Raw genomic sequence first — 17,005 nt, 5'->3', positions numbered from 1 at the left:
CTTCAGGAGAGCTCAGGAAAATGGACATTTTGTCAGGCAGCTTCTTTTTGTGTTGTTGAACATCTACACCTTTATCTAAAGTTTTTACTTCCATGCTGCCTGTGTAACAATGTGAAATTTATCAGTGAACTCACAGGTGAGTTCAGATTAGCGAAATCCTGTTGCTCATGTGTATACTTTTATTGACAGACTCACGGACTGTCCAGCATTTAGTGCGATGGTGATCCATCTTCCATCTAATCTTACGTACAAAATCAAGAGGTCCAATCTCAATTTTATTGAACTGCAGAAAGAAAAAGGCAACTAAAAGCAATTCTCAGTTTTCATACAACATTCACATTTGTATTCCAGGAGGAAATACAAACTGAAAGCCTTCATAAAATGCGACTGATGAAATTATTGCTCTCGTTCTTTTTTTTTTTATCCTTAAACTGTACACAAGTCTTTAAACTGTGTTTGTCAACAACACAGGCCATAGAAAATTAAAACAACTCGTGTAGAGTTCACAGGCGATACACTGAGATACCACCAAACCTGTCGTAAAGATTTAGCAAAGCTTAAATACAAGAAACAGTTGAAAGTACTCTTAAGACTTCAGTACTTTGAAAAGCAGACACAGTATACTGTACTTTCATAAGGAGAAATGGTTGCTCAGCTACATTCAATCATCTTCAAACCACGTGTGGTGCTGATGCCAGAAAGACCGAAGGTAGAAATATATAGAAAGGGATCCAATCACATACAAAAATTAGCAACTTTCCTACTAAACGAAGACGTGAGGGACAACACGTTGAATGGACCATAAATTAAAAAGAAGGTCTCTGAATAACTTCCTTTGGTAAAAAACTGTTAAAAGTTTGCCTTCACTTAATAAAATTCTCTGCAACCTCTGGCTAAAGATAGACATTATATGTGTTAACATACGCTACACATCAAGAACACCTGATAAGGAAAAAAAATCTAGATATAAACAACATATTTACACAAAGTGTTTGGGCAAATATAAATTATTGTACTCGATACACAAAGTTGGCATTGCACTAATAATGAGCATCTACCAAGCTGTTGCCAAAGATGTTGAATATATATTCATATATGTATAGTGCACTGTTGCACCTTTACCAACAACAGGGATAACATTCACAGGCTAAACAAGTTTACAGCTGGAAGCCACATTAAGCCCCGAGTCCACACATTTCAGTAGAGGTAACAGGTACCTTTTCTTGTTACCTAAAGAGAAAAGCTGAGGTTGTTTTGTTTTTACTTTCTGTAAAGTGATGAGGTGTTCCCTAAAAAACTCTTTTCCTCAATAACTTGCTGACTTTTGGTAACAACCAGAACCAGATTTTTTCTCAGTTTAACTGTGAATTGCACTAAAGAATGTGTGCAGTTTTTTCCCCACTATGGTGACAACAACACGTGCAAAACTTCAGTTTCACATTTGTTGCAGAATTTCCAGTGACATGTGGGAAAAGGGGAAAAAACAAACATTCCACCCTCTTTGAATCATGGGCGAACAATCCAAAATATTTTGGCAACTGAATCCTGTAACAGAACGTTGGAGAACTCATCCACTGGCAGCTGGTTGTGTAAAGATGCTTACTGCCACAGTTGAGAGACCTGTACTACAGTGTCCTATACTTCACCCGATACTTGTTAATGTTGAGATAATGGAGAAGCTCGGGGCAGCAAGTGGTGGTGCAGGACAACAGCCCCTCTTGTCCGTCTCCCATCAGCCACTTGTGGCTGTCAGCACCCATTTCACTTGTCACATGCTCCTTGGCCCAGGCGTCCAGCCAGGTCTGAAAACGTCTGTGCAGGCGTGTGTTCACTCGCTGGTGGGACTGAAAGACATCAGCAGAACAACGAATGAAAATGACACAAATATGACAGTAAATGGTCATCTTACTCACTCCACTACAAAGTAGATCTTTATTTCTACTGAGAAGTGAGTAAAACCTCAGAGTTTCACCTCTCAGGTGGTCGGGCACCTTGCAGAAAGCACAAAAAGCCGTTAATCCTTTTGAATGTAATGCTACTGCTTTAGATGACATCTTGGCTTCATGGATCATATCAAACAAATGTGATGAATTAAAGTAAAAAATAAATAGTAATGACAACAACAAATTGGCAGTTTTAAATTTGATATAACTGTCCAATTACCTCAACCAGCATTAACAGAACTCTATCGGCAGGCATCTCTGCCATAATCCAATAGAACTGTTACGTTTCTGACACTATTTAAAGGAATTTGAGCCAATGGTCTTTAGTGAAAAACAAAAAAATATTATTCTAAAAGTGTCACATCTTTCCCGTTTCTAATTAATTAGTGTAAGTCTTACATGTTCCAAGAGCACCTGTTTTTATCCACGTGACTGGTATCAAAAATACCAAATAAGCTCCTTTCAGAGTCTTTACACCATCAGCTGGTGGAAATTCCAAGGAAGCATGATGGTGTTTTTAAATCAGACGATGGTGTAGTTATCAAAAATAAATAAATCAGGATTTTATTGGAAAATGACTCGAAGCTACCATTAATATAATCGCAACGAGCCGCATTTGTCATCAAACAGTAATAAATTAGAAGAATTTCATAAGCAATTAGGCTGTATTTCATTACAATATCATTTAGTGGAAAACAAAAGCCATCAGAGTTTGGGTTTCAGCGGTGTGTAAAAGGCAACACAACAAATGCCTTGATTGCTTTGTTTTTTTGCATTAAATATGTGACTTTGGTGTTTTCACCAATGCACCAACTAATGTGTTACAAACACCAGTCACACAGTTACACACACACACAAAAACAAATGGAGGCAGTGACTGCTCATTAACTGCTGTGTTCAGGGAGGTAAAAGTACTGTAAATAATTAAATCACTATATTTTAGAGAGAAATATTGATACATTTTTTTTTGGAGCAGCAATAAAAGCACATTTCACAGAAAATATAAGATAAGTAATTTTCTCTGCCTTCTACAAATGGCTGATAAAGGCACGAAGAGTAAGGCGTGGGACCACTTTTTCAGGGACGGTAATGCGGCTGTTGAATGGAAAAATGTGCTCTCACTTCAAATGATTCAAAGGACTGTAACTGCACATACAGTGGACCTGTTTCAAGCTTTATTCAGCTTCATTTAGTCATCTATTCTAACTGCTGATTTCCAAAAGTGGTTGTTAATCCATAATAATGTTACATTTTCTTTAATAAAGCTGTTTGAAAAGGCAACCTCTTGAGTGCATCTGCATAGTCATTTTGGAGCGAAACCTATTTAGAAAAAGGTCTGTCTACTCCTCAGTCTCATATCAGTCAGGTTGTAGTATGTTTAAATATTACATTTCTGTAACTGATTCCTTGTCAGCACAGACACATTTTATTCTCTTTAGATTTTCAGCTCAATTACTGAACCTATTCAAATTTAATTAAGAGAAGACTAAATCTATGTAAGTAAACAACAACAGCATCATGCACTGACCTGATGAGCTCGTGTGAGCGCTGTGTGTCTGTACATATAGTCCTCTGACTTGCAGACATAAACCATCTTGTAGGAGTTCAGCTTGAACATGCACTCCATCTTCAGTTCACTGTTGCCATCGTGCGACTTGTCCGAGGAGCCCTTGGTAATTCTCTCCTGCTGCAGCTGCTCCCATCCTCTCTGGCACTTTCTTATCCGTCTCAAATTCCTGAAAGCCAGAAGAAATTTACAGCTATGAGTAACACTTAATGACCCCAGAAGAAAAAACAAAAACAAAGGCAAACAAACTGCACACAATTGCAAGGAAATTTAACTTAACTTTACCATTTTGATGGTATTTTGACACTATGCATTGTGCAACTTTAAAGCATAAGGCAGGTGGTCTGTCACAATACAAATGACAACAGGCAAACTTGAAAACTTTAAAGTCAAATTTGAGATAACTGTCCCTTTAAATGATTAATTTGAAACCCATGCATTCAAACTCACCAAGTAACAGGGATAATTGTTAGGGTGTCAAATCATTCATGGTATATGTAGATCTATAAGAGCAGCAGAGGCAGCAGTTGGAATATTTCTGCACTTCCGTTGCGCAACCACATTCTCCGGATCTAAATAACTGGCAAATCACTTTTTCGATTGATCCCGATTTTGTGCAGGTAACACAAATGCAATCATTCACCCCACCTGAATGAAAGTTTTAAATGTGTACTTACCACAGAGGGTATAGGTGAGCGAGGACTGAAGCCATGAAGCTTTTTTGTTTGTTTGTTTGTTTTTTTCATTCAGGGCTCCACTTAAAAGACATGGCAGTGAGGCCAATTTCAAGTAAAGGCTGTTGAAGAGAAAATTTCTACCTGACCAGATACCAATTTAAAAATGTGGATACTTGGATGTGTACATACTTTCACCAACAATGCACTGAAGGTTATGATCATGAAGATGAAGACCCAACACAACTGGAAAAGAAACTGCTGAAATTTCACTGCCACTGACGGTTTATGCAATGAGCAGCCAATTCTTTTGACCTCTTGTGCTGCTGATCTCTCATAGATTTGATGAAAAGGGGGAAAAAGAATAAATAAATAAGATGTGATAAGGCCCGCTGATAAATCCTACAGGTACCAGATTTATGCAGCAGGTTAGGTAAGATAAAACTATGAGGTACTATTTGTATTCTTTTAAAAGAAAAGACTTTTGAAATGTTTATGGTAATGGACAGCCATCTCAATGAAATAACTCAATACAAAGAACAACATTCACTGTAGTTTGAAGACAAAGTGGACAAAACCACGCCTCAGCTCTGAGGTGTCAGGAAAGAAGCACACCGACATGTGAATATACAATTTAGACAATCGTTTTATTTACAAAGCCTACTCCTCTGTACAAGTGTTGCAGATAATGTGCTTGACCAAAGTTTAAGAAAAAAAAAACAAAGGCAAAAAAAGCAACCTATGAGCACTGATCTCCATCAGTGCAAAAAAAACCAAAACATCACCAACAACAAAAAGTTGCTACGGGTGTGCACTGTTTCCACTGAAAATTATCACAAACATGACACAGAGTATAATAGACTATAATAGACTTAAACAAGTGGACATTTACACATTTAAAGTTGCAAACAGTGATTAAGTCACATACAGGACCTCTGATCTGAATACAATCACAAACAAAGGGCATGACAAGGTACAAAAGAGAAACCATGACTTCCCTCCCCTCTTCTTATAAAGTCTCTCAGGACCTGCACAAGATCTTCAGTCAGATCAAAAGGGATTTAAGAAAAATTAAATAACAAAAAGCTGGAACCCATTTGTTTTTTTTAAGTTTGTGCATTCACTGACCTTTGTTCCTATGTTACACAATGGAAATCGTTACTTAAATGCAATACAAAGTGAATAATTAAACCCATAATTTCTTTTCAGCTGTTTGCAAAGACGCAAATTCTAAACTCACAATCAAGCCAAAACCACCTTAAAAAAACCTCACTAATGATAAATAAAATTCCCATTTAAAAAGGAACTGAATCATTGAATAAATAAATTAGATTTTAAAAAGACAACCATGTAAAGTGCTATCTTCTATATGAGGCAGAGGTCAGAAACCCGAAAGGTGTGCCTGGGGTGGTCTAGACACTGCAAACACTTCACTGTGACCGTCTTGTACACTCCTACCTGCCTAAAGCCTTTTAAGTTGGTCTTTCCAAGTCGAGCTTTTGATAGAGAGCCTCTGTTTTTGTCTCTTAAAATTAGTTGTATTTGGCAGCTGGTTTGGCTTCTCAACAGTGGAGCGGCCTCAGAACACAGTTTAAAGTGTGCAGACAAGAGGGAGACATGACTGGAGTCTCACCTGGGAAGAAACACTGGCTTCTGGGCCAAATGCTCACGTAGCTCTGGGGATGCAGAGTCTGAGTTCAGGTACCTCCCCACGTAGTCTGACCACCTCTGTGGAGGACAGAAATAAGAAAAGCATGTATAAAGTTCTTTAAACACACCTTGGGACTATATTAGTAGACTGGGAGATGTCAGCTTCAAATCTGGAATATTTCCCCTTTGATCCCAGTGTCACATTACAGATTGTTATGGCTGTTAGAAATAAATACATCTTTAATCTGTCCATTCTGGGTGGACAAAATATATTATCCTATGAAGGTTGTAGCAGGTCTACTTGATAAACAGCTGACTTAGTGTATGAACTGGACTTGAATGATTATTACCTCTGCATCTGCTGGTTCATCAGAGTTCTCTTCTTCTGTGTCCAGCAGCTCCATGGCAACACTGACAGATCCTCGGTTCTTTATAAACATCACCTGGGCAAAACACAAGAAATCAGGACAATGCCCATGGACATGGTGCTCAGAGAAGTTATTCTTATCGGGCTTTTGGTACCTTGAAGCAGTTTTCATCGGACATAAGCTGCTCTGCTTTGCGCTGGTAGGCCCCCTCGGCAGTGGCCCTGGATGTTTGTGTGGATAGTGTGCCCCCTGTGGCTTTACTGGCACCTTCACTCAGGTATACGTCCATCACACGCGCACATACATCATCAGAAACAAGGTGTTGGAGCTGTAAAAGCAGGAGGTTTAGAATGAAGTGCACATCAGCACACAGACTAAGTGCCTGCAGCGTCTTGATGTATTGAAGATGAGTAAATTAAATTGGTTTTTCTTAGCAAATGAAAGTTTGTTTAAGAATCAAAGACAGATCTAAATAACTGAAGTACACATAAAACAGAAATCTGCTCTGCAGAGTTTCTGTGCAGCTCATGATGTAATCTTGAATATGCTGACCTGCCGGACAATGCTCTGGATTAATTTATCCATGGTGAAGGCAACGTAGGCATGGACAGTGAACATTTCCCTCAGGGAGTCCTCGTATTGAGCTGGCTCCATGTTCCCGTCCAAAAGATTTCGCATCATTTCCAGAAACACTGAATAATAGTCCTCTACATCAACATCCACTGGAGAAAGAAAACAGAACATGTGTTGAGTTATACAGGCAGGAAGCTCATGGCCATGTCTCAATCAAAGTCATTGAAGATTTGAGAAAACTTTCATCCTCTTTCTCACATCAACAAACACCAAAAAAGAAGAAGCTTCAAAGGAGTAGAATTCTTACAACAGCTGTTTATCTGATTGAACAAGTATGCCTAACAAAGTGACTTGTAAGACTTCAGTTAATATTCAACTACATTTCTCACTTACTTGGCTCCTTCATCTTCAGCTGGATTGCTGGATTTTCATTTTTCTCCCTTTTGAGCCCCAAAACTTCTCTTTCCCACTCTCGCTCACGAGTATCCTCCTCAATTTGCTTCTCAGCTTGCCCATAAATTCGCAGCAGACGAGAACAGAGGATGTGGTGAAGACGAAGGAAGACATACCAGTAGTTGTTCAGGAAGAACAAGTTATAGACATCATCTGTGCCCCGCAGCTTCTGAGCTGCCGAGTTATTAAACAGGAGCTTGGACTTTGAGGGGCTGCTGCCTGGTAGGCCATTGTGCTTCTTGAGGCCATCTTGATTCCCCTCCATGTCTTCTTCCTCCTCTTCTTCTTCCTCCTCCTCCAAGTCAGAGAGCTCACCACGTCGTGAAAAGAGGAGGTCAGGGATGAAGTGGTGGATTATCTGTTTGATCTTGAACTTATCTTCTTTCTGGATGCCCACTTGTCTTTTGACGTGATGGATGATGAGGGCAGCAGCATCCTCGAGGATTTGGCTGTCATCATAGGTCAGGGTCATGTGGGGGCCGCTTGGTGGCAGTGTAGCAGTTTCCTCCGAGGCTCGCTCCTGGCGCTACAGGACACAGACAAGAGCAGATAAGATTGAATTTTGAGTTATTCATCTAGTTAAAAGACCTGGTGATGCTCCAGGTGTTATTACCAGCTTAAAATATGAACTAAAATATGCTGTAGAAAGCTAAATCTTTTCAAAAAGAACAAGAACAAGAAAGTAGAGAAAATTAATGTTATCGTAACTATCTTCTATAAACACTGAACTTCCACATTGGGGCACCTCTAATCCCGACCCATGATCAAGCTTGCCTGCATTTAAAAATCAAGAAAATTATTGTCAAGAAAAGAAGCTCCCTTACGTCATCATACAGCATCTCAATCTCGTTGAGCAAAGTCTTGGAGCGCAACACTTTGGTGTCATTCTGCTTGAAGTTGATGCCTTGATGGTCAAGAGACTTCAGGTAATACTTTTCATTCTGTTCCCGCCAGATTTTGTTGAAGCCTCTCTGGGCTTCTCTCCACTCCTCCTCCTTCATTTTTAATCTGAAACAGTATTTAAAGTCTTTGAGTAAGCATAACTCGAATGTTACATTATAAGAAAAACTGCACTGAGCCGATTAGAAGCAGTCCAGAAACTAAAAAAATCACATGGTCACCTTTTTAGCACAATGGGGACGGACACGGCAGGGTTTCTCTTGAGCCCGTCAATGATGTCGTGGGCTTTGTCTCCGTATATCCTCTGGATGGCTTTGCGGTGAATGACCTCTGAGGAGCCACCTATTGTGTTGTCCAGCCTGAAGCGCACCTGTTCCTCAGCGGACATGCGAGACAGCCTTCTTTGCACAGTTTCCAGAACTCGTATCGTGGCAAGGTTGGTTTCCAACACAACATCCAGCTACATGGGGTGCAGTCGCAGTGAAATTATTGACTAATGGGTTCATCTATGTTTCATTACCAGTGTCAAGGTTTCATAAAACGCATCAAAATAACTGCTACATATGAACTGCATATTCCTCACCTCAAAGCGCTCATCCTCACATCTGTAAATGTGCTCCTCATATTGATTCTTCTTGGAGCTCACAAATGTTGAGTCCTCAGACCACGATGGAAAGGACACCCATGTGTCATTCAAAACCTGCAGCAGTAGGGCGTTCAGTTAAATCTAAATTACCTGCCAAGAACTCAAATCAAATTTTCCAAAATTGACAGCATCATAAAACAAAAGGCAAGAAATTAAGTAATGCAATAAAAAATGTTTATGTAAATACAGCATAACCTGCCAATGAGCACAATATGGCATTGTTTATTCAGAAAGTTGCCTTGTTGCCACGATTAATTTTTTTTTTATAATTAATTTATTACTGAGTCGTAAAAACAAACAACAATACCAAATAATGCTAACCTCTCTACACAGTGGTGTTCTCCCTGTGCACTTGGGCTGCTGGTAGCTCTTCGGAAGCGCTCTGTAGCTGGACCCCAGCCTCTTGCAGGAGGCGTAGTCAATCTCCATGGCAATACCCTCTGTAGAGCGCTCCTTGGGTAAACTCTCTGCGTGGCTCGACTCCCCATGACTGGACTCTCTGTACCCCAGGAAGTTTTTAAACCACGTAAAAAGCTCTGGGAATTTCCTGTTGATAGTTCCACAATATATGTGAAATGCAAAGTTAACAGTGTGGTTAGAGTGGACAATGTAGTTCACATTTTTCAGTGATCACAAATCAATCAAAATCTTCATGTTCTGCATAAAAAAACAATGAGATTTGTTAAAAGTTAAATATAAGTACATCGGAAGCATTTGAAGAGTTCTAAAAATACATTTAGAATATTGATCCTGACTTACTGTGATATAGCAAAATTACTTAGTACTAGTATTCACTTCTTCTGCGTGTGGAGTTATGCTTTCCAGCCAGTACAGACTTACCCAAGAAAAGGGATAACTAACTGGACCAGCTCAGTGCGAGAAATAACTTCCTGGTTGAAGATGTGAAGACACCGCAGGAAGTTGTCATACGCTTCAGAGCTCCGTAGAGCTTTTTTCACCTGTTTCAGTAATGAAACAAAGCAGACTTCATTAACTTTCCCATGAAACGATTTGGTCATATAATAAACATCTTATAATATACACAAATATCTAATAATCATCTTCATATCTTTCTGAAAGATTTAATTGCTAAACAATAGTGAATATAGTAAAACTGACCTTCTCAAAGAACATAGTTTCAGTGCTGGTGCTGAGTTTGCTGACTTCAGTCATGCCATGGTCCTTCCCCATGATTTTGGGTTTCTTCTGCACAGGTATTTAGAAATGACAAAGTTCTGATTGTTGCAGGTACTCAAAAGTCCCACTCTAGCAATTATTAATCCCTTTAAAAATTTCTCGGTGTTCCTAAATTTGTATATTTTTAGGTTTTTGTCAAATGAAGGGGAAAAAAAGGCTCTTAAGATCTCTGGTCTTATGATGGCTTGGTGCTGAACTCATTGGATGTAATGTACTATATGACAATAGTAATAGGCCCCGCCCACATTTATATATCTTTTTACTCATGATATGCTTTGTAATACATTAATAGCATCTCACATACATGTTAAAATGTATCTTTTAGCAGAGAGTGGTTTACATGGAGGTTAATGACCTCATATGCCATATTCAAATGTTCCAAAATTTCTGTTGAAACTATTAAAGAGAAGTATTGACTCAACTTTGCATAGTACAGCATAGACGCTTTGGAAGCACACATTTTAATATACTGAATACAAAAAAAGCAACAAGAACAGCAGAATATATTCAGAATCAGCATGTGGAGAGGTGTGTAGCATACCCTGATAGGCGGTGTGGAGCCCACCCCAGAGGGTCTTCTGATTGGCAGGCCATTCTGACTCGGCCTCTGTTTGTTGTTCATTAAGGGTCTCTTTACTGTGACACGATGATCATTACTGACTGACTCTGCTCGGTCTGGTGTCGTCTTACCAAGGAGCTAAAAGAAAAAAGGCAGAACACATCGCAATCACATAAAAAGGAAGGAACTGAACTAGCAAGAGGACTGGTAGAAAATGTGTGTAAACAACATCACAACAGCCCGAACAAGCAAAATCAGAGGCAGCGAAGGCATTTGTATAGGAATATAGGAAACATGTGACTGGGTAGATACAACTGTCTCAAATATGTTGCTTTACATTCAATCCCAAAAACCTGACAAAAATCACTCATATTTTATTTGCTAGTGTCACCAAACCAATCAACATGAACATATCCATGATAACAACAAATCTGGAGGGGACAATTTTAAATTTCAAGCAACATGATGTGTGATTCTGACCACAACTGGAGTTATTCAGGGGAAAGAGTGATTGTTTTAACACAGCTACATAAAGCCCAACCCATACGTCTGTGTTCTTGCAGTGAAACTCGCCACTAATGAAAATAAATGTTACAAATTAAGACTTCTTTTGCCGTGAATAAAACGTGTAACCAAGCCCAACTGAATGTGCATTCAGAGACTCACCACTGAGCTGTTTGCATCAGGCAGAAACTGTCCAAACTCTGAGAGCAGGTCCTCTTGGTTCTTGAAAAGTCTTGCCACTTGAGTGTAGACTTCCTGCTCAGTCAATGCTGGGGTGTAATTACCACCGGCCTCTTTAGCATTTCGTTGTTCCTTCTGGAATATTTGAATTCACATAGAGCAGTAGACTTTAACAGTGGGTGTTTTCTATTTTCTTTTTGATATCAGGTAATACAGTTGTATTCTGAGAATAAAAGGTGCCATTTAGTCTGGAATGCCAAAATATATTTTGCACTTGTGTGCATTTTCTTACCTGGTATGTGTGCAAAATTTCCAGGAACGCTTTATAGATGTCTGGCTGACCCTGAAAGCGGTTCTTGATCTTGTTGACATAATTAATAGCATGGTTGAACTCCACTGGTTGGTTGTTCTGGGGGGGTGGCCCACTGGATGGCGTGCTGCTGACTGGAGTGTGGGACTGAACGGAAGGTGAGCGGGGTGACGCATAAGAAGGGATGGATGGATTGGGCTGGCTGGTGGGTGTATGGGCCGGAGATTGAACAGGCTGTTGGGAGAAACAACAGTGCACAAGCGTGTTATAACACTTTCCTCTCCTGCTCACTTTCTTCAGTTAAGTGGTAAATATACTCTACCTTGCTGGTTTTGTTTTGATTAGGTTGAGCGGCGACGGATGGGGTTGTGTTGGTGTGCGGGCCAGGCTGAGGCAGGCTCTGGTGCTGGTGGTGGCTGGAGGTTTGGCTGGAAGCCCCATTTGCTGGTATGTTCTGTACAGAAATACCATGTGGGGTGATGTAGTGGATCTGGCCTGGCGTGGTAACGTTGACGAGATCATTGGTTTGAACCTCAATCTTATATCCTGGTGGCAGGAAGGTGTTAAAACCCATAATGAGGTCTGGGTGGCCCTTAAAGAGCTGGGACACACGGTTGATGACCCCAGGAGTGTCTATGCTGTAGAAACAAAAAATAATGATGGTACTTCAGTATCTGAGGAACTGGCAACGGGGTCCATACAATATGTTGTTGTGCATGTTGAAATGTGATACATGGAAATACAAGTGAAGGACTTTCTTTAAATGTTGAGAAAACAAGGAATAAACCAGAACTCACCTTTGTGATTTGAACTCCTTCATAATATCAAGGAAATCATTATAAACTTGGGGCTGATTCCCAAACTGCAATTTCACTTGATCCAGATAGGACAAGGCATCTTCTACCTAGAAGGTAAAGAGCAAAACTTTATTGGAAGGCCCCACTCAAACAACATGTTCTGTAACCCTTAAAAGCAAAGTAACACATATAGATCACTTGGTGCTGCTGCTCTGCCAACCATTCTGCTCAAGCTGTGTGAAATAAATCACTATCCTTGTGTCTTTATCACATGTCGACACATTCAAAAACAATCATACCTTCAGCCGCTGAAACTGCTGCTGCTGTCCTTGAGTTGAAGTCATGGGAGCAGGTGGGTGAACATGACCTTGGAGAACAGCAGGGCCCTGTGACTGAACTGCTAGATTGTGTGCATGGGGACCAACGTGAGGTGCAGCATTATTGTGTCCATGTCCACTGGAGCTCTGTGGCATTGTAGGCACCTTTAAGGAGGAAATACAGGAGAAGTTTAAGATCTCAGCAGAGGGTACACACAAAGATGACCATTTCTTCAGCAGGGTTACAGAACTCTGGAATATTACAAATATAATGATTCATTATAAATTAATAAATATTAGCTTTTTTGCAATCTGACTTTTCCATGATCGAGATTGATGTAGGACCCTGCTAAATATACTAACAACTCCTGCAGCCAACAGCACTGATACCATCATTACCTGGTAGCCCTGTGGGAGAGAATACTGGATGCCAGTTGATGGCTGCATGTTCTCTGCGGCTGCCTCTATCACAGTAGGGGCCGGGGCAAGGGCCCGGTGCTGCAAGTTTTCTGCAATACCCTGAACTGGGGGACGACGTGATTGCTGCTGCTGGGGCGCAAATATTGGTTCCTGGTCTTCTATATGTTTCTTCATTGTATACACATACTCAAAGGGGCTGAAGAGAAACACATAATGACAATTATAACAGATGTTGACAGCTATACAGTTTTGATTAACAGAACTCTTCAGGAAAGTGTAGGCTATGCACATTATTATGTGGGAAAAAGGGATGAGAGGAATGTCAGGGTTAGACCGTTGGATTGTTACAGATCACCATGCAATGCAAAGACAACTTTTTACACAAGTCAAACAGCAACTTAACTGCAGAAATCATCAGGACAATTCTTTAATGATGTCAAGAGACAAGACTCTTGATAACACAATTTTTGCATCCCGAGGTCTGAACATTACTCAGAGGTGATCTCAGTGTAACCGGACAGAGACGATGCGTCTTAAAATGTGGCCGTTTAGTGATGTTAAAGAAATGTTCTTACAATGACAGATCCAGTCTGTGAACATGGTTGAATTGTCTTGATGGACGGTCTAATAGGATTAGAAAAAAAAAACCATTGTTTTTTCCAGAGCACTTTTCTTCAACAAAGTTAAGAACTGGTAGGAAGAGAAAGCTTTTAGGGGTAAGACAACTGCGCTGCAATGAGAACCAATCCACATCTACGAGAAGCACATAAAGTATTTTGGCTAATGCGACTTATCATGTTGGAGGCTATACGATATATATCATAAACTTTAGAAAAATGTTGTTCTTTCTCGAGTTTAATAATTAAAAAAAGAAAAAAGAAAACAAAAAGTCCCAAAAGTGAACATATATTTGGTCAAGGCTGCTCAGGCAACCACTCACCCTCACATCTATTTTCATGAATCAGTTTAGATTGTATAAAAGTATTCGAGCATCACTTTGAATGTTGCCCCCACTCAGATTTGTAGATCAGAATCCTAACCTTTTATTCCATAAAAGGATGGCCAATGTTTCCTATGCTAAAGAAGATAATCAAAGAAGCATTAAAGCTCCTTTCTTTAGCATTTACCACCTCTTGTCATAGATTCCACTTAGATATTTCCAGCTTTTTGTACATAATTAGGAAAATGGCAAAGAATACAAAGAATAATGATAAATAAATACATTTTTAACAAAACCTTGATAAACTGCTGCCGCCATGAGAGTCATGCTATTTAAAACACAGACTCTTTAACAAATGGAATGACGTATAGATGAAAGCAAATTTTTACAGTTTAATTAAATTACACAACTGAAACAAAGTAAAGACAAGTTGTTTTCTTATGACTTGCTGCTCAACATAGATGTTGAGCAGACTTGGTAGTCACTGATGGTTAGGGGTCATCATTCAATAGCCAACAAGGTTTAATGAGGTTACAGTAGTTATAATTTATGTAACTCAGTAAGACAAGTGATAACACAATGTTCATTTTAGATGTAATTCACCTGATGTAAAAAAAAAAATGTCTTTGCTCTTTGTGTGAAAATCAGATACTAAAACTTTAATGCATTTCTGCCATCAGTTTCCATAAATATGTCGTATCTTATAATTTGTTGCCAATGAGAACTTTGTGTCAGGACATCATAGCCTCCTTAACTTGTCCGTCATAATATTATGTTTAATTTTCTTTTTTATTTTGTTTATTTATATTATGGTTTAAGATAATGTCATCCACAATGAAAACGTAAAAATCCAGTTTGACGTTTGTCCTGTAGCTGCCACCAGTCCCTTAATATTTACATAGAAAAGTAATTTATTGACAGTCCCTAAGCATACGTCACTGCATTTTGGTCATGGGAGGGGGTGTCATTGTGCTTCCCTGCCCTACACCACCGTCTTCGGAGAACATGGTGGCTGAGCATACGGTCTTCTCTCGCCGAGATCGTGTCAGTCGCACATCTAGCTTCGATAATTCTTTGGTGAAACGCGAAGCAAAATGACAGATAGCAAAAGACTACCAAATCAACGCAGTGGCGTTAAAAAAACCGAGCAGTTCTCTGCAATCCAACATTTTTTTTCAGGCACGTAGGCGCTGTCGCTCGCTGTAGCCCTGCCTTCTCCCCTCCCCCTCTGTGCTAAACACCGAGCTATCCGTTTACGGCGAGCTGACCGCTTTCGCTTGTCGGATGGCTGACGTTGACTTTAGTCCTTGCGCTGAGTTATGTGGCAAACAAGTTATCACGTTATACGTAGTCTACATGTTAGGTAGCAGAGAGAGACAGTGAGTATCCGCTTATAACTGGAAAGTTATCGCTGAAAGGCCACAGTAAACGGGACTCTCAACTAAAACATCCGATGAGCTTAACTGACATTACCCTTGCAAATGGGTACAAGACATGGAAGAGAAAACAGCCCAGCCTGATCGCAATATACAACGCGACAATGCTAATCTGTTACTAAGATTAACATATGTGACTACCGAAACATCGCGGTGGCTAAAATAAATGAGGTAGTCTGTTATGAATTTTGGCCACGTTAGGTAGTTAGCTCAGGAAGAAAACTAGCAAGCTAACATGCTAACACATTACGCTAATAAACGTCAAATTAAGCGACAAGTTTGACAAAAGGATTTTTGACAAACAAATTGGTTCTCTTCTAGTAACAATAGTTAATATCAAGTCCGAGACATGCAGTGAAATCTGATGGAGCAAGAACCAACTAACAGTAAAATACATGTCAGGTCAGCTCGCTTATCATGATCCTGTCAGCTAATTCACGGTTGCTAGCCACATTGGCGACTAGCTTGACTAACTTGTCGACGCTGCATGCTAACGTAGCCGCCACCGAAATCTTAATTTTTCCTTGAAGATGAAAATGCAGCGAGAAGTTTCGGTCTTAACAGAAGAGCAACTAGTGTTCGTTTTTATGTCTGCTCGGCAAGGTTATGTAGCAGCTTGCTACATTAGCACAACAACCACCCCCCATTACTTCAGGGTCTCTCGGCTAGCTTGCTAACACTAGTTTAACTTACCTCGAGCGGCTGCCAGCAGCAACAACTTGACACACAAGTGTAACGGATCCAGCGGCAAACCGCTACTCATGCATTCGCCCGGCAGGGACAAACAAATGAAGTTTTGAGAAGTGGTCGCAGATGGAAATGACAGGAATGAAATTGGCTGTAGTGGCTACGTCGCTAACAACAGTGTATGTATGAAGCGGTGTTCCTTGAACATAGAGGCGTGTCTATCGTGAAGGCGGGCAAGTCTCCTCCCAGTCTGAACTGGGATTGGTCGGATCTCTAGAATGAAAACAAATACAGAAGAGGCAGTGAGCCAGTATCTTTAGTTTGGATATGCTTTATGGTCACACTTAGCGCAAGGTTATCTGCACACTGTCTGCACCACTGACATGGATGGATCATGACACAACGGGGGCCTGGGCACAGGTGTGTAAGTGCCCCCCATTCATACAAAGGAGATCTAACAGACTTAAACTAAAAAAACTCCTGTAGATGGGTTTCTTGTATACAAACATTACAGGGCACCTGTGTGCAGTCACGGGGAAAAAACACAGTTGGCATTCATTAAATTGCAAAAGACTACTCTAATAAACTGGATTTTCATTGTTTGTAATTTATATTGTTCTGTAAGGAAATAATAAAACAATTCTATAAGGTTTGATATAAACTTCTGGAAAATGTAAACTGACAAAGCTGAATTCTAGGATGAATAATGTTCAGAAAGTCTTTTCAACTGGCCACTTTGACAGAAATCACTTCCTGTAAACATAAACATGAGTGATGGAGAGCTGGGACAGTAGCTGAAACTGATAACAATATTAGCACACATTAGACGGTCATTTTCAAATATGCTGAGAAATGACCAGATCCTGATACTATTCTTAGACATG

General features: G+C 40.0%; 1 protein-coding gene across 2 annotated transcripts; it reads right to left on the bottom strand.

Annotated features, from left to right (window-relative positions):
• Positions 1-80: 80 nt before the first annotated feature.
• On the bottom strand, positions 81-16,321 carry LOC140301547 (paired amphipathic helix protein Sin3a-like). Of its 2 annotated transcripts, none has more exons than XM_072380052.1 (21): positions 16,128-16,321; positions 13,038-13,254; positions 12,621-12,803; positions 12,322-12,428; positions 11,847-12,162; positions 11,507-11,758; positions 11,197-11,349; positions 10,513-10,668; positions 9,894-9,980; positions 9,615-9,733; positions 9,096-9,321; positions 8,712-8,828; positions 8,350-8,588; positions 8,053-8,236; positions 7,169-7,754; positions 6,755-6,924; positions 6,357-6,530; positions 6,185-6,277; positions 5,818-5,912; positions 3,472-3,679; positions 81-1,844 (listed from the first exon to the last, which is right to left on the bottom strand). In XM_072380052.1, the coding sequence occupies exons 2-21, from the start codon at positions 13,230-13,232 to the stop codon at positions 1,626-1,628; spliced, it is 3,879 nt and encodes a 1,292-aa protein (XP_072236153.1). In that variant the 5' UTR covers positions 13,233-13,254; positions 16,128-16,321; the 3' UTR covers positions 81-1,625. The 2 variants fall into 2 exon arrangements, with proteins under 2 accessions (XP_072236153.1, XP_072236154.1); XM_072380053.1 differs by having other exon boundaries at positions 9,894-9,977.
• Positions 16,322-17,005: the final 684 nt, after the last annotated feature.

The sequence above is a fragment of the Leuresthes tenuis genome, unplaced genomic scaffold, assembly GCF_036924035.1.
Source record: "Leuresthes tenuis unplaced genomic scaffold, fLeuTen1.0.hap1 SCAF_2, whole genome shotgun sequence".
NCBI lineage: Eukaryota > Metazoa > Chordata > Actinopteri > Atheriniformes > Atherinopsidae > Leuresthes > Leuresthes tenuis.
The sequence above is the reverse complement of the archived record's forward strand: the minus strand, read 5'-3'. Positions and strand labels throughout refer to the sequence as shown.